This window comes from Perna viridis, chromosome 10 (assembly GCF_037379345.1).
Source record: "Perna viridis isolate PV_CMFRI_1.1 ecotype Kerala chromosome 10, ASM3737934v1, whole genome shotgun sequence".
NCBI lineage: Eukaryota > Metazoa > Mollusca > Bivalvia > Mytilida > Mytilidae > Perna > Perna viridis.
In genome coordinates this window covers 11,341,519-11,363,401 of record NC_142454.1, presented here as the reverse complement: position 1 = coordinate 11,363,401, position 21,883 = coordinate 11,341,519, and the positions used below count along the sequence as shown (strand labels likewise).

Below are 21,883 nucleotides of genomic sequence, written 5' to 3'. Positions count from 1 at the left end.
CAACAAAGAATATGAACTAAGTTTAAGAAAACTCAAACCACACGTAAATTATCAATCGTGACTCCACTAAAAATTGTAACATTAAACGGATGAATGCTAGCGTAAGCGTTCCATGTTTTTTTCTAAAATCATGTGAAGATGAGTGCTCGTAAGATAGAAAATGTAAAATAATTTTTGGCTAGTGAGTTGAATGAATGTTCCTAACAGTTTACTTCAGAAGATGTTACCGATAATTTACATTCACCTTAGATATAGCAGATTCACAAAATGATTTATACACAATGGGCTCTTTACGATATACCTGAATAAAAGGGAAAACAAAGTTTGATACTTATAGCAATCCTTTCAGTGGTGAGCGTCTCAGTTGTACCATTATACCCAAGGAAAATTCTTTTGGAATACCTCGACTCACATTGGTAAAACAGGGCAAATACATATGAACCTTTGTAAAGGCCCGAGGCCTAAATGTCCATTTTTATTTGATAATTCATAGAGAGGTTTGGATATCAAAATATATATCAGTAAGCAGCGTCAGCGAAAGACCTATAGACTAACTGATAATTTGTGCAGAAGATGACAGAATTGAAAAAAAATATTTAAACTGCAACCTCTCTTCTTGAACAGCCAAAATGCATTGACCATATATTTTCTAGTGATTTATGGGTCACTGACTGAATATAACTTTTGCGACATCGCAAACGTTAAATTGTTTTGAAGTTGCCAGGATGTCTAACGCTTCGAATAAAAACGTTGTTTTCCTTCGTTAAAGAAAGTCATTTTTCGTTGGAAAATTTTGGTGCTGATATCAACTATGACCATGCACTGACTTGACAAATCATTCATCTCGAAACAGTTAGTGTAATCTACACAGCCTTGCAATACCGGCGGTTCTAATCCTCAGCCGTAAACTAGTTTTATGTCAATTCAAAGCACTGTTTTTGTTTTTGTAAATAAATATACACTTCAAAGAAGATATACTGACTAATTTAAATAATTAATACGATTAAATGACTAAATATTTGGGTGATATTTTATGATAAGATCTACATATGATACAAACCTTTCAGTATTGAGAATTCTATACACGCCAATGATTCCTGTGTTCGTTGGTTGCAATCGGTTAAACCATTAACGTGCACAAAATGTAAATGAATAGAGACGTATGGTAAAACAATCTTTTTGATATGCCTTGACATGAACATTAAAATAATTGGTTGTGTTGTTGAAAAATACATCTTAACTGTACACGCTGAAGTCTTATTGATACAGGTTTTGGTCACACAAACAAATTTTACCGATAAACTGACTGTGCAATATCCCGCATTTTAAATCGGACTATACTAAGATATTTAGACAAATAATTCCAAATTGAAAAATTGGTTGAATGTAAACTTTGGAAATGTTTTTTATAATCAATCAATTTACAGGAACCTCTCTTTGACACGTGTCGAAGAGCTGCATTATTGTTGCTAGACTATTACTGGATTATTCTCCCTTGCAATATGACAGGTACTCTAGTGGAACAGGACATGTTTACCTCTTCGGAGCACCTGATACCACTCCTGTTCTTTTAATTGGGTTTATTTTGCTGGTGCCTTGATTTTTTTTATCTGAAAACCTGCCTTAACCAGATACTCCTTGACGTCCTCTCATATCAATTTTAATGTAATTTAATCGAACACCTGTAAAGTCTGAAAGGGATTCGGTTTAGGCAGTTTTCACTGTACTTGTCAGTAATAAAACAGAAATATTTTAACATGACATCCGATTACATAAAATTAGCTTTGCCACATAAAAATATATCAATATCTACGTGGCGTAAGCCTTACCATGAATTGCACACCTTCTGCATACCTACTGAAAAAAGAATGAGTAAGGCACCTCCTGCAACCAACCGAGCATCGGACTTTTTTGTTACGTTTATTAAGTAATTGAAAAAAAGGGACGATAACTGAAACAGGCGAGATAGGTTTGGTACATTTTGTAAAATGGTTGTCCATTAAAACATTGAATACCTAAGCTTACTGATAATGTAAATATATCTTTCTTTAGTTATTAACTGCATATCTTAATTTTTTAAATTTTAATGCCATTTTGACTTTATATTCACTTTCCTGTGCACCTATCTAGTGTATGGTTAGTCTGGCATGCGACGCTGGTAATACAAATAAATTCTTTCCTTAAACACGATAAAAGCACCTTCCTTAAATGAGCTAACATGATTATATAACTTATATTGTTTTCCGTAATCTAGTATTTGAATACAAGCTGTGCACAGGAAGTTCATATTTGTCCAATATATATATATATCAATCATTTGAATTTAATATATAGATGGATAACTAATCTACATAATCATTATATGCATCATTGTGCATAGTGGCTAGTGACAAAGTGAATTTGATTTTGCAAGGGTAACTTCAGCCGATTCTCTGTCCCTTCCAAGATAATATATGCGATAGAAAAATTCTGTGGAACTACTACAACTCTTTTTGTTTTGTTTTGTTTTTATTTTATTTTACATAAACAAAATGTATTTACACTGTTACGATATCTGAACGGAAAAGTTAAAATAAAAAAGAGAGATAAAAATACAATACTATATTTATTTTTTGTGACAAAAAATGCGTTGGAAAGAAATGAACGTTAAAAAGGGTCATCTGACACCACCTGTCTCAAGAACAGGTCATATACAATAACTCCTTACTCACTGAGATATGGCTCTGTATATTCATGAGATTCAGCTGAACCCTTTAGAATAGGCTGATATGGGTAAAGATAGTCAGAGGACATATCAGCGACTGATCCGGAGTTGCTGTTCTCAGAAGTCTGAGAAAAGAGTTTTGGTGTCATGTAATGAACAACTGGGTCAAGATATCCATCATCCTTATTTTCTATTGCGTCAGTGTTGTTAATTTCCAAATTATCAGCCTGTGTTGGTATTTCTTGTTGAAGATTTCTTTCTAGTACATTTTCTTCAATTTCCTCATACTGGTTTTCATACTCCAAATCATTGCTGTTTGTTTGTTGGACGCTTGTCTGTTGTTTTCTACCTCGATGTAATATTCTATGTATGGCAGTATGTATCAAGATGGAAATAACGATGACAATTAGTATAATACCACTTATATAAACATACGATGTGTGTGTGGTCCAAAAGGATTCTATAATGAAATCATTCATATCAATAAACATACATGGATGATATTCTAAATGTACTTAAAGTAATGTTGTGTTATTTCTCTGTAAATTTTATCCCACTGAAATATTTTTTCCAATGTAGTGTTTTTATCATATGTGGGTCGAGTAATATGAAGATTTGTTTATATTGAAATTGGAAGTTTCAGAAAATAATAATAAGTTCCATAAGAAAGCAACCACATTTTGCACAAAAAAAAAACAGTTGTGTCTTTTCATTGAATTTTAGTGTTTTTTTATATTCATTTTTCTCTAACCGTTGCAGTTATTCAAAAACCAACATTTATTTGAAGGAATCGAAACAAAATTGTGCATGTGCCAATTACTGCATAGGTTCTAATATAGCTGATCTGATCAGACAGAAAGAATATCGTTTGGTTAGATCCTTTAATCTCAGTTTCCGCTATATAGATGACGTATTATCTTTAAACAATCCTAATTTCGGGGATTTGATACATCGCATCTACCCAAAAGAACTTGAGATAAAGGATACTACAGACACTGTGAAGTCAGCCTCATATCTTGACCTACACATAGAAATCGATGGTAAAGGAAAACTATTGACCAAATTTTCGAAACACATGATGATTTTTCATTCTGAATTGTCAACTTTCCTTTCATCTGTGGCAACATCCCTTCGGCTCCTGCGTATGGAGTGTTCATATCACAACTCATACGTTATGCCAGAGCTTGCCGAAACTATGCAGACTTTTTATATCGCGCTAGACCTCTAACAAATAGGCTTCTGGAACAGGGTTATGTTGCTACAAGATTGAAGTCATCACTACAGAAGATTTATGGTCGTCATCATGAACTCATGGATTGCTATGGTGTATCCATCTGCACCATGAAAACTGATTTATTCAACGGGTCATAAGTTTCCTTTCCTCATTTGTCTACCCCAGACTTGACTTTTTATTAGCAACTCGACGGGTGTTTCTAGAAAAGCAGAGGACGCTTACCCTACCGGTGCACCTGGTCCATGCTCCTAGTTTTTAGTGGAGTCCTCCGAGTTCCTCGTTTGCTTTTGTTACTTTGTATGTATGATTTTAGTTACTTTATGTTCTTTGTTGTATATGTCTTTTTCCCATGTCGGATCTTTGTCCCTGAATTACATTCTTTTGATTACCGCTATAACCTTGGTTCCCTTGATTACTCTTCCGTAGTCAAGATCAAGCTTTGTAACCCGTTTGTAATTTTTGACCGAGTATTATTTTGTGATACATTTCGGTATTCCACCATTTTTTTTTATTTAGTTCTGACATTTTCCCGAAACTCGATTTTACTTGTTTTCAGTCATATACATTCCTCTTCACTTAAATTGTTGTCGTTTTCATCATGCATGCTGGTCCTATTTAAAGTTCTAATTTTATTCTATGAACTAGATTTTTTTTTTACATTGCCTTATATGGAGAGATGTTTCCATAAACAAATAGCTTCATTAGTGGACTTTTAGAGATAATGAGATGTCGAATTGTCATGTGTTTTTGATAATTATTCCTGCCAATAACCACTTTGGAATTCTGAAATAGGTGAAGTACCAATCATATGATCAGATGTTAAAAGAAAACAACAATACGGAAGGAAATAATCCTTTGCATACGGCACTCTTTACAGTAATTTTGTGGACATCAGCTCCGGAAGTTCAACATTTTTTTTTGCACACGACACCTAATCTATACAATCAAAACAAACAAAGTCAAACAATGATCATATCATGGCTACACTCGATATTTAATAGTCCCTTTTATAATGGAAGGCTCTTACAGACTTTAGAACTATGTTCTTATATGTAAATGCATGAAGCCGTGTTCTATTTTAATCATATTTAAGGACTTCCGTTAATTACTTACTATACATACATACATTTTTTGTCGATTTAACCCACTTCTCAGTACTTCTCAGTACTTAGAAATAAATATATATATAAATTAAGAAAAAATGTATAGAGTGGTCAGTAGAGCAGAAAATAGAATGTTGACATTTAAAAAATCGTACATACATAGCGTTTTAAACGAAATAAGAAAACTGGTGCAAAAGGATGACTGGTTTAAAAGAGTCTCTTTTTGGCACAAAATGAGATCACCCAACATTTCTGGGTCCTACATCCATATTTTCGTAATAAGTTTCTCCTACTAAAGAGGCGTTTATATAGCCACAAAGAATAGCCCTGGAGTTTAGGTGTGCATCATTTGGATATGTCGAAAACCAAAATGAGTTATACATAGATTAATCAAACTAATGTATTGTAAAATAATTTTTTTATATTTTTTATAGAAACATTTCAACAGGAAATTAGAAAAGTTGCATTCAGTATAGTTTAATAAATCAAGTATCATATTCAACGAGACCTAATATAGTGTACTTCCCTTCCTAAATGTAAGACGGAAATCAATTCTATTTTTTTACTTCCACTATACAAAATGTATACAGCACAAAATTTTAACGAATGGGTTTCAAAGAAACATGACGAGAAACAGTAAGTAACATTTTGAATCACTTTATATGAAAAACATAGTTCAAAATATTAAATGCATGTGTATAAATAATTATCATAGAAAATCAATGGCCTCAATATTAATATCCATCACACAAATGTGTACAGTAATTACACGCTTATTGGCAATCAGTTCGTCCAAGCATATGTTCATGATGAATTCAATTGAATGAATGGCAGAAAAATCAGATATTTTCCTGTTTCAAACGCCCCAAATCATTTCTTTCTCATTGATGTCGTCATAACAATTCTCATTTATTCTGACATCATTTTTTCATTTTATTTTATTTTATTTTATTTTATTTTTTGTCTTAAAATGATCACTAACCTATAAAATGATTTATAAAAAAAAGTTTTTATTTCAGGTGTTCACCAGTAAATGCCAATTTTCTAAATTTGTACGAAAAAGACCGTTGTAGGAAACCAACAGCTGTGCTATTATTGCACATTATACGCCCGTTTTTAAAGACCAATAATTCGGAAATTGAAATTTATATTCTGAAAAGGGAGACGGGAGGTCCGAAGATAGGAAGAACTTATCGATACAAAATTAATTTACATTTACAATCTACCTGTGTTATTTTTAGGCGTAGAAATGCAACCATCAACAGGATCACATCTACAGAAAACATCATAACACATTTGAGGAAGAAACACGTCCGTGATATATGAAAAAAGATAACCCATACGTAAGGGGATCAACGACCATTTAGATTATTGTATATGGAAATATGTAAAATGACTAACTACGGTACGTCGATTTTGCATTTTGCATTATTAACATACAACACAATTCGAATAAATTTTGCGTCTTGTACAAGCTTCATATACATTGTATTACAAAAGACCCACATATATAAAAGATGGAAATAGACGAACACAAAGACGAGAAAAAAAAAAGTGATCTTAGATTTGCAAATACAATCTTAATGAAAAAATATCATTCAAAACAATTTTGCTATTCGTAAATAAGTTATAATCGTCAATATATCATGACAATTACACTGCGAAGGCAGCGTAGGACTGGAATAATGATTTAAAATCGTCACAAAATTAACTATAAGCTATATGTCCATGGGCGGATCAAAATACATCGAAAAGAAGGCGCGATTCCTTAGAAAAAGGGGATGCTAGGTAATTATTTACCGTTTATTATGCTCCCAGTTTTTAGTGAAGTCCGAGTTGCTCATTTGCTTTTGTTACTTTGTATGTATGATTTTAGTTGCTTTGTGTTCTTTGTTCTTTGTGTTTGTTTTCCATGTCTGGTCTTTGTCCCTAATTACATTCATTCTTTTGATTACCGCTATAACCTTGGTTCCCTTGATTACGCTTTTACACATGAAAATGACAAATTTTCCGAAACAGGCAACGGGAGTGTCAACTGATGTCATTGTTTTAGTTTTAAATTTATTTATATAAAGAAAATATATCAGATGTTATAGTTACCGCTGGGTCGGTCCACATTCACATGTCCCTGTACAATCAACTCCATAAGCGCCAGCTGTGCACTTAACACATGCCTTACCTTGTGCTTGTGTTTCACTGAATACAAATCCAGGTTTGCATCCTAAATCATTAAATATATATGTTGAAGTATGAATTTCAAGACTTAGTGCAGACTTCTAATTTCTCGGTCTCCATACATGTACACTTCTATTATAATGCATCTTTAATGTTCATTCATAATTAACACGTGTTGCAAAACCAAACCTCAAAATTCGTATAAGGTCTATAAGTACAAAAGCAATACCAATTTTGAAAGACTATGACACATTCTACCTAAATAAAAAAAAATATGTTAGTGTCCTTGCTGATAGAAGACAAATAGCCTATATCTGTACATTTATCAGTTACAATCACTACACTATTAGTTCCATAACGGAACTAGCAATGAGAACGAGATAAAAAGACCAGACGTGCAGTAAAAGCGCTATAGAAAGACGAAATCATAAATGATTATACTCCGTTACGGTCTCCTTTGGTGTTTTCACGAGAGACAAAGATGGTGATATCTCGTTTTTGTACTGGAAAGATGTGCCTAGCATTTTTAGTACCAATACAAAAGTAATTTTCCGTCTGAGTGCATTTTCATATTATTTTTAAAGATTCTTACTTTTATCTAAACAAATATATATCCTGGAGGGACCAACAGTCCTGATTTTAAAGCCAAATTTCTGTCTGCATTGTTAGGGCCAAAATCCAATTCTTACAACAAATGTCATTGGTGTATCAGATTTCATCAGTTCAATTAATATTTTAAAGACAAATATTCTTACTATTATAACAGCACTCACCACAAGTTGAATTTGCTATTTCAATTAGGGGATGACAGCAAAAATAGACAATAACACGTCTATTGTTCACTCTGTAATAAAAAAAAATGAAAACAATTCTACCCATGTCTTCGCAACCTTTATTTTTGTTATAAAGTAATCAAGGAACGATCCACGCGCTTATGAAGACGACCGTAAATTTTCTGTAGTGATTATTCAACCTTGTACCAATATAAATCTGTTTCAAAAGCCTAATTGTAATAAATCTAGCGCGGTACAACAAGTCTGCGTAATAACGGCAAGCTCCTACATAACGTATGCAAACTCCGTACGCAGGTGTTGAAGTGATGTTGCAACAGATGAAAAGACAGTTGACAATACGGAATAAAAAATCATCGATTTTATCGTATAGTTTGATCAATAGTTTTCATTTAAAATCGATCTCTAATTGGTGGTCAAGATATCAGACATCACAGTGTCTGTAGTATGCTTTATCTCATGTTCTGTTGGGTAGATGCGCAGTACAAATCCCAGAAACTAGGATTGTTTAACGATAATACGTCATCTATATAGCAGAAACATAGATCATAGAATCTGGCCAAACGATGTTCCTTTCTTTGAATTATATCAGCTATAAAGTCAGACTCAAATGAGTAAAGGAATAGGTCAGCAAGTATAGGAGCACAATTTGTTTCCTTCGGAATGCGGAACGTTTGTTGAAAAAAGCGCCCGCTACACTGGAAAAATATTTTGTCGATCAACATAAATTCCAGCATTTAGATAACATCTTCTGTATTTGAAAGTAGATTTGGAATATCATAGGTTTTTTATGTTTTTGTGTTCTGATAATAATCTTGAATTGAGGATTTCAAGAAGATCTTTCGAATTTTTCACGTGGTACGACCGGTGACCCTCTTTGACAGCTGTGATCATTGGAGCTAAGAGATTTGAAAGAAAGAGGTTTGGTGGTACATTTGCAGATCCAGCTATTTAGCGTTCTTGTATGGAGTTACGAAATCAAGTACATAGACGGTAGATCAAAATCATCGTCTTTGGTAAAGAGACCAAAAGAGGATAGCACATATTTATGGTTTTCTACTATCTCTTCTTTGGAGAATGGTTAAAACACACTTACTTGTTAAAAGTTTTGAAAAATTTTGACACTGATTTGTGTACAGTAGAGTAATCAAGGGAACCTAGGTTATAGTGGCGATCAAGATTGTAATCCAGTTACAAAGACCAGACATGGAAAACAGACATACACAACAAAGAACATTAAGTGACTGCAATCATACATACAAAGTAACAAAAGTAAATAATAGAATAACGTGCATAAATTCTATACGACAACGACAGCATACTACCTTATGAAATAATTCCCAAATACTTCATTATAATTTTAATCATTACACAATTACAGTTGTTTATGTTCTGAGTATATTTGTTTATTTATTATTATTATAGGCTTTACCTTTTATAAATGGAACATTTTTTCATTCCTAAAATCACTGTACTATAAATAATTAAGTATACACAGTTGTTGATAATATAGAGATTGGCCATTTTAATTCTATTTGAGGAAACATTTTAATCATTTTACCATTTTATACTGTATAACTCAGGAAATCGGTTAGGAAATAGAGTTGGAATTATTTCCTTTTTTCCGTATTGAGATACGAGAAGAGCAGCAGATTCTTTATAATAATGCAACATGTATAAAAATGAAAAAAAAATAAAGTAATAGAAACAAACGAAATAAAGTTATCTTGAAAAAGAAAACACATTAAATATAATGACAGAATTAACATTAAAAAAAACACAGAGAGCAAATGAGAAGTTTCACTGATGTAAAAACGGCGTTTAGAATCTTTTGGAAAGGTTTGCTAGATATGCCATATTACATGTAATATTATTTGACCTTCGAACGAAAGACAACATTTATTTGATTTTGATGATATGAAATTAGAAATTCAGATCAAGATACAATTAGCATTACACTGATATCCGATGAAAGGGAAATTCAGGGAACCATGATTCGAACGGTTATAACAATGATCCAAAGATAACGACTTGCAATAAAAAAGACACACACAACAAAGAATATGAACTAAGTTTAAGAAAACCCAAACCACACGTAAATTATCAATCGTGACTCCACTAAAAATTGTAACATTAAACGGATGAATGCTAGCGTAAGCGTTCCATGTTTTTTTCTAAAATCATGTGAAGATGAGTGCTCGTAAGATAGAAAATGTAAAATAATTTTTGGCTAGTGAGTTGAATGAATGTTCCTAACAGTTTACTTCAGAAGATGTTACCGATAATTTACATTCACCTTAGATATAGCAGATTCACAAAATGATTTATACACAATGGGCTCTTTACGATATACCTGAATAAAAGGGAAAACAAAGTTTGATACTTATAGCAATCCTTTCAGTGGTGAGCGTCTCAGTTGTACCATTATACCCAAGGAAAATTCTTTTGGAATACCTCGACTCACATTGGTAAAACAGGGCAAATACATATGAACCTTTGTAAAGGCCCGAGGCCTAAATGTCCATTTTTATTTGATAATTCATAGAGAGGTTTGGATATCAAAATATATATCAGTAAGCAGCGTCAGCGAAAGACCTATAGACTAACTGATAATTTGTGCAGAAGATGACAGAATTGAAAAAAAATATTTAAACTGCAACCTCTCTTCTTGAACAGCCAAAATGCATTGACCATATATTTTCTAGTGATTTATGGGTCACTGACTGAATATAACTTTTGCGACATCGCAAACGTTAAATTGCTTTTGAAGTTGCCAGGATGTCTAACGCTTCGAATAAAAACGTTGTTTTCCTTCGTTAAAGAAAGTCATTTTTCGTTGGAAAATTTTGGTGCTGATATCAACTATGACCATGCACTGACTTGACAAATCATTCATCTCGAAACAGTTAGTGTAATCTACACAGCCTTGCAATACCGGCGGTTCTAATCCTCAGCCGTAAACTAGTTTTATGTCAATTCAAAGCACTGTTTTTGTTTTTGTAAATAAATATACACTTCAAAGAAGATATACTGACTAATTTAAATAATTAATACGATTAAATGACTAAATATTTGGGTGATATTTTATGATAAGATCTACATATGATACAAACCTTTCAGTATTGAGAATTCTATACACGCCAATGATTCCTGTGTTCGTTGGTTGCAATCGGTAAAACCATTAACGTGCACAAAATGTAAATGAATAGAGACGTATGGTAAAACAATCTTTTTGATATGCCTTGACATGAACATTAAAATAATTGGTTGTGTTGTTGAAAAATACATCTTAACTGTACACGCTGAAGTCTTATTGATACAGGTTTTGGTCACACAAACAAATTTTACCGATAAACTGACTGTGCAATATCCCGCATTTTAAATCGGACTATACTAAGATATTTAGACAAATAATTCCAAATTGAAAAATTGGTTGAATGTAAACTTTGGAAATGTTTTTTATAATCAATCAATTTACAGGAACCTCTCTTTGACACGTGTCGAAGAGCTGCATTATTGTTGCTAGACTATTACTGGATTATTCTCCCTTGCAATATGACAGGTACTCTAGTGGAACAGGACATGTTTACCTCTTCGGAGCACCTGATACCACTCCTGTTCTTTTAATTGGGTTTATTTTGCTGGTGCCTTGATTTTTTTTATCTGAAAACCTGCCTTAACCAGATACTCCTTGACGTCCTCTCATATCAATTTTAATGTAATTTAATCGAACACCTGTAAAGTCTGAAAGGGATTCGGTTTAGGCAGTTTTCACTGTACTTGTCAGTAATAAAACAGAAATATTTTAACATGACATCCGATTACATAAAATTAGCTTTGCCACATAAAAATATATCAATATCTACGTGGCGTAAGCCTTACCATGAATTGCACACCTTCTGCATACCTACTGAAAAAAGAATGAGTAAGGCACCTCCTGCAACCAACCGAGCATCGGACTTTTTTGTTACGTTTATTAAGTAATTGAAAAAAAGGGACGATAACTGAAACAGGCGAGATAGGTTTGGTACATTTTGTAAAATGGTTGTCCATTAAAACATTGAATACCTAAGCTTACTGATAATGTAAATATATCTTTCTTTAGTTATTAACTGCATATCTTAATTTTTTAAATTTTAATGCCATTTTGACTTTATATTCACTTTCCTGTGCACCTATCTAGTGTATGGTTAGTCTGGCATGCGACGCTGGTAATACAAATAAATTCTTTCCTTAAACACGATAAAAGCACCTTCCTTAAATGAGCTAACATGATTATATAACTTATATTGTTTTCCGTAATCTAGTATTTGAATACAAGCTGTGCACAGGAAGTTCATATTTGTCCAATATATATATATATATCAATCATTTGAATTTAATATATAGATGGATAACTAATCTACATAATCATTATATGCATCATTGTGCATAGTGGCTAGTGACAAAGTGAATTTGATTTTGCAAGGGTAACTTCAGCCGATTCTCTGTCCCTTGCAAGATAATATATGCGATAGAAAAATTCTGTGGAACTACTACAACTCTTTTTGTTTTGTTTTGTTTTTATTTTATTTTACATAAACAAAATGTATTTACACTGTTACGATATCTGAACGGAAAAGTTAAAATAAAAAAGAGAGATAAAAATACAATACTATATTTATTTTTTGTGACAAAAAATGCGTTGGAAAGAAATGAACGTTAAAAAGGGCCATCTGACACCACCTGTCTCAAGAACAGGTCATATACAATAACTCCTTACTCACTGAGATATGGCTCTGTATATTCATGAGATTCAGCTGAACCCTTTAGAATAGGCTGATATGGGTAAAGATAGTCAGAGGACATATCAGCGACTGATCCGGAGTTGCTGTTCTCAGAAGTCTGAGAAAAGAGTTCTGGTGTCATGTAACGAACAACTGGGTCAAGATATCCATCATCTTTATTTTCTATTGCGTCAGTGTTGTTAATTTCCAAATTATCAGCCTGTGTTGGTATTTCTTGTTGAAGATTTCTTTCTAGTACATTTTCTTCAATTTCCTCATACTGGTTTTCATACTCCAAATCATTGCTGTTTGTTTGTTGGACGCTTGTCTGTTGTTTTCTACCTCGATGTAATATTCTATGTATGGCAGTATGTATCAAGATGGAAATAACGATGACAATTAGTATAATACCACTTATATAAACATACGATGTGTGTGTGGTCCAAAAGGATTCTATAATGAAATCATTCATATCAATAAACATACATGGATGATATTCTAAATGTACTTAAAGTAATGTTGTGTTATTTCTCTGTAAATTTTATCCCACTGAAATATTTTTTCCAATGTAGTGTTTTTATCATATGTGGGTCGAGTAATATGAAGATTTGTTTATATTGAAATTGGAAGTTTCAGAAAATAATAATAAGTTCCATAAGAAAGCAACCACATTTTGCACAAAAAAAAACAGTTGTGTCTTTTCATTGAATTTTAGTGTTTTTTTATATTCATTTTTCTCTAACCGTTGCAGTTATTCAAAAACCAACATTTATTTGAAGGAATCGAAACAAAATTGTGCATGTGCCAATTACTGCATAGGTTCTAATATAGCTGATCTGATCAGACAGAAAGAATATCGTTTGGTTAGATCCTTTAATCTCAGTTTCCGCTATATAGATGACGTATTATCTTTAAACAATCCTAATTTCGGGGATTTGATACATCGCATCTACCCAAAAGAACTTGAGATAAAGGATACTACAGACACTGTGAAGTCAGCCTCATATCTTGACCTACACATAGAAATCGATGGTAAAGGAAAACTATTGACCAAATTTTCGAAACACATGATGATTTTTCATTCTGAATTGTCAACTTTCCTTTCATCTGTGGCAACATCCCTTCGGCTCCTGCGTATGGAGTGTTCATATCACAACTCATACGTTATGCCAGAGCTTGCCGAAACTATGCAGACTTTTTATATCGCGCTAGACCTCTAACAAATAGGCTTCTGGAACAGGGTTATGTTGCTACAAGATTGAAGTCATCACTACAGAAGATTTATGGTCGTCATCATGAACTCATGGATTGCTATGGTGTATCCATCTGCACCATGAAAACTGATTTATTCAACGGGTCATAAGTTTCCTTTCCTCATTTGTCTACCCCAGACTTGACTTTTTATTAGCAACTCGACGGGTGTTTCTAGAAAAGCAGAGGACGCTTACCCTACCGGTGCACCTGGTCCATGCTCCTAGTTTTTAGTGGAGTCCTCCGAGTTCCTCGTTTGCTTTTGTTACTTTGTATGTATGATTTTAGTTACTTTATGTTCTTTGTTGTATATGTCTTTTTCCCATGTCGGATCTTTGTCCCTGAATTACATTCTTTTGATTACCGCTATAACCTTGGTTCCCTTGATTACTCTTCCGTAGTCAAGATCAAGCTTTGTAACCTGTTTGTGATTTTTGACCGAGTTTTATTTTGTGATACAATTCGGTATTCCACCTTTCTTCGTTTTATTTAGTTCTGACATTTTCCCGAAACTCGATTTTACTTGTCTTCAGTCAGATGCATTCTTTGTTTTCATCATGCATGCTGGGCCTGTTTAAAGTTCTAATTTTATTCTATGAACTAGATTTTTTTTTACATTGCCTTATATGGAGAGATGTTTCCATAAACAAATAGCTTCATTAGTGGACTTTTAGAGATAATGAGATGTCGAATTGTCATGTGTTTTTGATAATTATTCCTGCCAATAACCACTTTGGAATTCTGAAATAGGTGAAGTACCAATCATATGATCAGATGTTAAAAGAAAACAACAATACGGAAGGAAATAATCCTTTGCATACGGCACTCTTTACAGTAATTTTGTGGACATCAGCTCCGGAAGTTCAACATTTTTTTTTGCACACGACACCTAATCTATACAATCAAAACAAACAAAGTCAAACAATGATCATATCATGGCTACACTCGATATTTAATAGTCCCTTTTATAATGGAAGGCTCTTACAGACTTTAGAACTATGTTCTTATATGTAAATGCATGAAGCCGTGTTCTATTTTAATCATATTTAAGGACTTCCGTTAATTACTTACTATACATACATACATTTTTTGTCGATTTAACCCACTTCTCAGTACTTCTCAGTACTTAGAAATAAATATATATATAAATTAAGAAAAAATGTATAGAGTGGTCAGTAGAGCAGAAAATAGAATGTTGACATTTAAAAAATCGTACATACATAGCGTTTAAACGAAATAAGAAAACTGGTGCAAAAGGATGACTGGTTTAAAAGAGTCTCTTTTTGGCACAAAATGAGATCACCCAACATTTCTGGGTCCTACATCCATATTTTCGTAATAAGTTTCTCCTACTAAAGAGGCGTTTATATAGCCACAAAGAATAGCCCTGGAGTTTAGGTGTGCATCATTTGGATATGTCGAAAACCAAAATGAGTTATACATAGATTAATCAAACTAATGTATTGTAAAATAATTTTTTTATATTTTTTATAGAAACATTTCAACAGGAAATTAGAAAAGTTGCATTCAGTATAGTTTAATAAATCAAGTATCATATTCAACGAGACCTAATATAGTGTACTTCCCTTCCTAAATGTAAGACGGAAATCAATTCTATTTTTTTACTTCCACTATACAAAATGTATACAGCACAAAATTTTAACGAATGGGTTTCAAAGAAACATGACGAGAAACAGTAAGTAACATTTTGAATCACTTTATATGAAAAACATAGTTCAAAATATTAAATGCATGTGTATAAATAATTATCATAGAAAATCAATGGCCTCAATATTAATATCCATCACACAAATGTGTACAGTAATTACACGCTTATTGGCAATCAGTTCGTCCAAGCATATGTTCATGATGAATTCAATTGAATGAATGGCAGAAAAATCAGATATTTTCCTGTTTCAAACGCCCCAAATCATTTCTTTCTCATTGATGTCGTCATAACAATTCTCATTTATTCTGACATCATTTTTTCATTTTATTTTATTTTATTTTATTTTATTTTTTGTCTTAAAATGATCACTAACCTATAAAATGATTTATAAAAAAAAGTTTTTATTTCAGGTGTTCACCAGTAAATGCCAATTTTCTGAATTTGTACGAAAAAGACCGTTGTAGGAAACCAACAGCTGTGCTATTATTGCACATTATACGCCCGTTTTTAAAGACCAATAATTCGGAAATTGAAATTTATATTCTGAAAAGGGAGACGGGAGGTCCGAAGATAGGAAGAACTTATCGATACAAAATTAATTTACATTTACAATCTACCTGTGTTATTTTTAGGCGTAGAAATGCAACCATCAACAGGATCACATCTACAGAAAACATCATAACACATTTGAGGAAGAAACACGTCCGTGATATATGAAAAAAGATAACCCATACGTAAGGGGATCAACGACCATTTAGATTATTGTATATGGAAATATGTAAAATGACTAACTACGGTACGTCGATTTTGCATTTTGCATTATTAACATACAACACAATTAGAATAAATTTTGCGTCTTGTACAAGCTTCATATACATTGTATTACAAAAGACCCACATATATAAAAGATGGAAATAGACGAACACAAAGACGAGAAAAAAAAAGTGATCTTAGATTTGCAAATACAATCTTAATGAAAAAATATCATTCAAAACAATTTTTCTATTCGTAAATAAGTTATAATCGTCAATATATCATGACAATTACACTGCGAAGGCAGCGTAGGACTGGAATAATGATTTAAAATCGTCACAAAATTAACTATAAGCTATATGTCCATGGGCGGATCAAAATACATCGAAAAGAAGGCGCGATTTCTTAGAAAAAGGGGATGCTAGGTAATTATTTACCGTTTATTATGCTCCCAGTTTTTAGTGAAGTCCGAGTTGCTCATTTGCTTTTGTTACTTTGTATGTATGATTTTAGTTGCTTTGTGTTCTTTGTTCTTTGTGTTTGTTTTCCATGTCTGGTCTTTGTCCCTAATTACATTCATTCTTTTGATTACCGCTATAACCTTGGTTCCCTTGATTACGCTTTTACACATGAAAATGACAAATTTTCCGAAACAGGCAACGGGAGTGTCAACTGATGTCATTGTTTTAGTTTTAAATTTATTTATATAAAGAAAATATATCAGATGTTATAGTTACCGCTGGGTCGGTCCACATTCACATGTCCCTGTACAATCAACTCCATAAGCGCCAGCTGTGCACTTAACACATGCCTTACCTTGTGCTTGTGTTTCACTGAATACAAATCCAGGTTTGCATCCTAAATCATTAAATATATATGTTGAAGTATGAATTTCAAGACTTAGTGCAGACTTCTAATTTCTCGGTCTCCATACATGTACACTTCTATTATAATGCATCTTTAATGTTCATTCATAATTAACACGTGTTGCAAAACCTCAAAATTCGTATAAGGTCTATAAGTACAAAAGCAATACCAATTTTGAAAGACTATGACACATTCTACCTAAATAAAAAAAAATATGCTAGTGTCCTTGGTGATAGAAGACAATTAGCCTATATCTGTACATTTATCAGTTACAATCACTACACTATTAGTTCCATAACGGAACTAGCAATGAGAACGAGATAAAAAGACCAGACGTGCAGTAAAAGCGCTATAGAAAGACGAAATCATAAATGATTATACTCCGTTACGGTCTCCTTTGGTGTTTTCACGAGAGACAAAGATGGTGATATCTCGTTTTTTTACTGGAAGGATGTGTCTAGCCTTTTTAGTACCAATACAAAAGTAATTTTTTGTCCGAGTGCATTTTCATATTATTTTTAAAGATTCTTACTTTTATCTAAACAAATATATATCCTGGAGGGACCAACAGTCCTGATCTTAAAGCCAAATTTCTGTCTGCATTGTTAGGGCCAAAATCCAATTCTTACAACAAATGTCATTGGTGTATCAGATTTCATCAGTTGAATTAATATTTTAAAGACAAATATTCTTACTATTATTACAGCACTCACCACAAGTTGAATTTGCTATTTCAATTAGGGGGTGACAGCAAAAATAGGCAGTAACAAGTCTATTGTTCACTCTGTAATAAAAAAAATGAAAACAATTCTACCCATGTCTTCGCAACCTTTATTTTTGTTATAAAGTAATAAAGGAACGCTCCACGAGCTTATGAAGACGACCGTAAATTTTCTGTAGTGATTATTCAACCTTGTACTAATATAAACCTGTTTCAAAAGCCTAATTGTAATAAATCTAGCGCGGTACAAAAAGTCTGCGTAATAACGGCAAGCTCCTATATGACGTATGAAAACTCCGTACGCAGGTGTTGAAGTGATGTTGCAACAGATGAAAAGACAGTTGACAATACGGAATAAAAAATCATCGCTTTTATCGTATAGTTTGATCAATAGTTTTCATTTAAAATCGATCTCTAATTGTTGGTCAAGATATCAGACATCACAGTGTCTGTAATATGCTTTATCTCATGTTCTGTTGGGTAGATGCGCAGTACAAATCCCAGAAACTAGGATTGTTTAACGATAATACGTCATTTATATAGCAGAAACATAGATCATAGAATCTGGCCAAACGATGTTCCTTTCTTTGAATTATATCAGCTATAAAGTCAGACTCAAATAGTGTTTTTAAAGAATGGGAAATCTTTAATAAGAAATACATCTGTATCTAGGTGAACCGTCATTTTTGGTGTAACAAAGATGTACATTGTTTTGAGTCGGGATGGAGAATAGAAGTATAAAGAGTTGAAAAAGCATAGGTTTTTTATGTTTTGAGGATTTCAAGAAGATCTTTCGATTTTTTCACGTGGTACGACCGGTGACCCTCTTTGACAGCTGTGAGCGTTGGAGCTAAAAGATTTGAAAGAAAGAGGTTTGGTGGTACATTTGCAGATCCAGCTTTTTAGCGTTCTTGTATGGAGTTACGAAATCAAGTACATAGACGGTAGATCACAATCATCGTCTTTGGTAAAGAGACCAAAAGAGGATAGCACATATTTATGGTTTTCTACTATCTCTTCTTTGGAGAATGGTTAAAACACACTTACTTGTTAAAAGTTTTGACAAATTTTGACACTGATTTGTGTGCAGTAGAGTAATCAAGGGAACCTATGTTATAGTGGCGATCACGATTGTAATCCAGTTACAAAGACCAGACATGGAAAACAGACATACACAACAAAGAACATTAAGTGACTACAAAGTAACAAAAGCAAATAATAGAATAACGTGCATCAATTCTATACGATAACGACAGCATACTACCTTATGAAATAATTCCTTAATACTTCATTATAATTTTAATCATTACACAATTACAATTGTTTATGTTCTGAGTATATTTGTTTATTTATTATTATGATAGGCTTTACCTTTTATAAATGGAACACTTTTTCATTCCTAAAATCACCGTACTATAAACAATTAAGTATACACAGTTGTTGATAATATAGAGACTGGCCATTTTAATTCTATTTGAGGAAACATTTTAATCATTTTACCATTTTATACTGTATAACTCAGGAAATCGGTTAGGAAATAGAGTTGGAATTATTTCCTTTTTTCCGTATTGAGATACGAGAAGAGCAGCAGATTCTTTATAATAATGCAACATGTATAAAAATGAAAAAAAAATAAAGTAATAGAAACAAACGAAATAAAGTTATCTTGAAAAAGAAAACACATTAAATATAATGACAGAATTAACATTAAAAAAAACACAGAGAGCAAATGAGAAGTTTCACTGATGTAAAAACGGCGTTTAGAATCTTTTGGAAAGGTTTGCTAGATATGCCATATTACATGTAATATTATTTGACCTTCGAACGAAAGACAACATTTATTTGATTTTGATGATATGAAATTAGAAATTCAGATCAAGATACAATTAGCATTACACTGATATCCGATGAAAGGGGAATTAAGGGAACCATGATTCGAACGGTTATAACAATGATCTAAAGATAACGACTTGCAATAAAAAAGACACACACAACAAAGAATATGAACTAAGTTTAAGAAAACCCAAACCACACGTAAATTATCAATCGTGACTCCACTAAAAATTGTAACATTAAACGGATGAATGCTAGCGTAAGCATTCCATGTTTTCCTAAAATCATGTGAAGATGCGTGCTCGTAAGATAGAAAACGTAAATTAATTTTTGGCTAGTGAGTATATAGCAGATTCACAAATGATTTATACACAATGGGCTCTTTACGATATACCTGAATAAAAGGGAAAACAAAATTTGATACTTATAGCAATCCTTTCAGTGGTGAGCGTCTCAGTTGTACCATTATACCCAAGGAAAATTCTTATAGAATACCTAGACTCACATTGGTAAAAAATGGCAAATACTTATAAACCTTTGTAAAGGCCCGAGGCCTAAATGTCCGTTTTTATTTGATAATTCATTGAGAGATTTGGATAACAAAATATATACCAGTAAGCAGCGTCAGCGAAAGACCTATAGACTAACTGATAATTTGTGCACAAGATGACAGAATTGAAAAAATATTTAAACTGCAACCTCTCTTCTTGAACAGCCAAAATGCATTGACCATATATTTTCTAGTGATTTATGGGTCACTGACTGAATATAACTTTTGCGACATCGCAAACGTTAAATTGTTTTGAAGTTGCCAGGATGTCTTACGCTTCGAATAAAAACGCTATTTTCCTTCGTTAAAGAACGTCATTTTTCGTTTGAACATTTTGGTGCTGATATCAACTATGATAATGCACTGACTTGACAATTCATTCGTCTCGAAAAAGTGAAAGTAATCTACACAGCCTTGCAATACCCGCGGTTCTAATCCTCTGCCGTATACTAGTTTTATGTCAATTCAATGCACTGTTTTTGTGTTTGTAAATATACACTTCAAAGAAGATAGACTGATTGCAATAATTAATACGATTAAATGACTAAATAGTTTGGTGATATTTTATGATAAGATCTACATATGATGCAAGCTTTTCAGTATTGAGAATTCTATACACGCCAATGACTCCTGTGTTCGTTGGTTGCAATCGGTAAAACCATTAACGTGCACAAAATGTAAATGAATAGAGACGTATGGTAAAACAATCTCGTTGATATGCCTTGACATGAACATTTAAATAATTGGTTGTGTTGTTGAAAAAATACATCTTAACTGTACATGCTGAAGTCTTATTGATACTGGTTTTGGTCACACAAATAAATTTTACCGATAAACTGACTGTGCAATATCCCGCATTTTAAATCAGACTATACTAAGATACCTAGACAAATAATTCCAATATTGAAAGATGTGTTGAATGTAAACTTTTGAAATGTTTCTATAATCAACCAATTTACAGGAACCTCTCTGTGACTCGTGTCGAAGAGCTGCATTATTGTTGCTAGACTATTACTGGATTATTCTCCTTTGCAATATGACAAGTACTGCTAGTGGAACAGGACCTGCTTACCTCTTCGAAGCACGTAATACCACTCCTGTTCTTTTTATTGAGTTTATTTTGCTAGTGCTTTGATTTTTTGTGTAATTGTCTTGTTTTTTTCTGTTCTTGAGTATGTATATGTTTTCTGTTCTTATAAGTTTGCAACATTGTTGATGTAGATCGTCATAAACTACTGTTTTCACCCCAGTCAATGATTTGAATTTTGACATATTTGAATTATTCCAACGCCGGCGCTTTGGCATTACAATGTAGTTTTTTGCCGATATTTAGTGTTAAAATTAACAAAAATCATTTTAAATTTAACTTTGAAAAAAAAACATAATGTCAGACTTTGATATCAGTGAAACCTGTCTAAACCTAACCCTGAATAATCCGAAAACCTGCCTTAACCAGATACTTCTTG

General features: G+C 32.7%; 1 protein-coding gene across 2 annotated transcripts; it reads right to left on the bottom strand.

Annotated features, from left to right (window-relative positions):
* Positions 1 to 2,592: 2,592 nt before the first annotated feature.
* On the bottom strand, positions 2,593 to 19,902 carry LOC148604516 (uncharacterized). Of its 2 annotated transcripts, none has more exons than XM_088550972.1 (6): positions 19,406 to 19,902; positions 7,990 to 8,060; positions 7,142 to 7,262; positions 6,268 to 6,314; positions 5,052 to 5,105; positions 2,593 to 3,164 (listed from the first exon to the last, which is right to left on the bottom strand). In XM_088550972.1, exons 1-6 carry the CDS (start codon positions 19,495 to 19,497, stop codon positions 2,704 to 2,706), a joined length of 846 nt encoding a protein of 281 aa, XP_088407098.1. In that variant the 5' UTR covers positions 19,498 to 19,902; the 3' UTR covers positions 2,593 to 2,703. The 2 variants fall into 2 exon arrangements, with proteins under 2 accessions (XP_088407098.1, XP_088407097.1); XM_088550971.1 differs by lacking the exons at positions 2,593 to 3,164; positions 5,052 to 5,105; positions 6,268 to 6,314; positions 7,142 to 7,262; positions 7,990 to 8,060 and adding exons at positions 11,958 to 13,226; positions 15,096 to 15,149; positions 16,311 to 16,357; positions 17,184 to 17,304; positions 18,027 to 18,097 and having other exon boundaries at positions 19,406 to 19,899.
* Positions 19,903 to 21,883: the final 1,981 nt, after the last annotated feature.

Excerpts from the sequence above, each read along its gene's own strand:
- LOC148604516 (XM_088550972.1), bottom strand. The coding sequence starts at position 19,497 with ATGGCCAGTCTCTATATTATCAACAACTGTGTATACTTAATTGTTTAT. Across the intron at positions 7,263-7,989 it reads AATAGCAAATTCAACTTGTG|GATGCAAACCTGGATTTGTA; the intron begins GTGAGTGCTGTT and ends TTAATGATTTAG. Across the intron at positions 3,165-5,051 it reads AAAAAATGTATGTATGTATA|AATCCTTTTGGACCACACAC; the intron begins GTAAGTAATTAA and ends ATTTCATTATAG.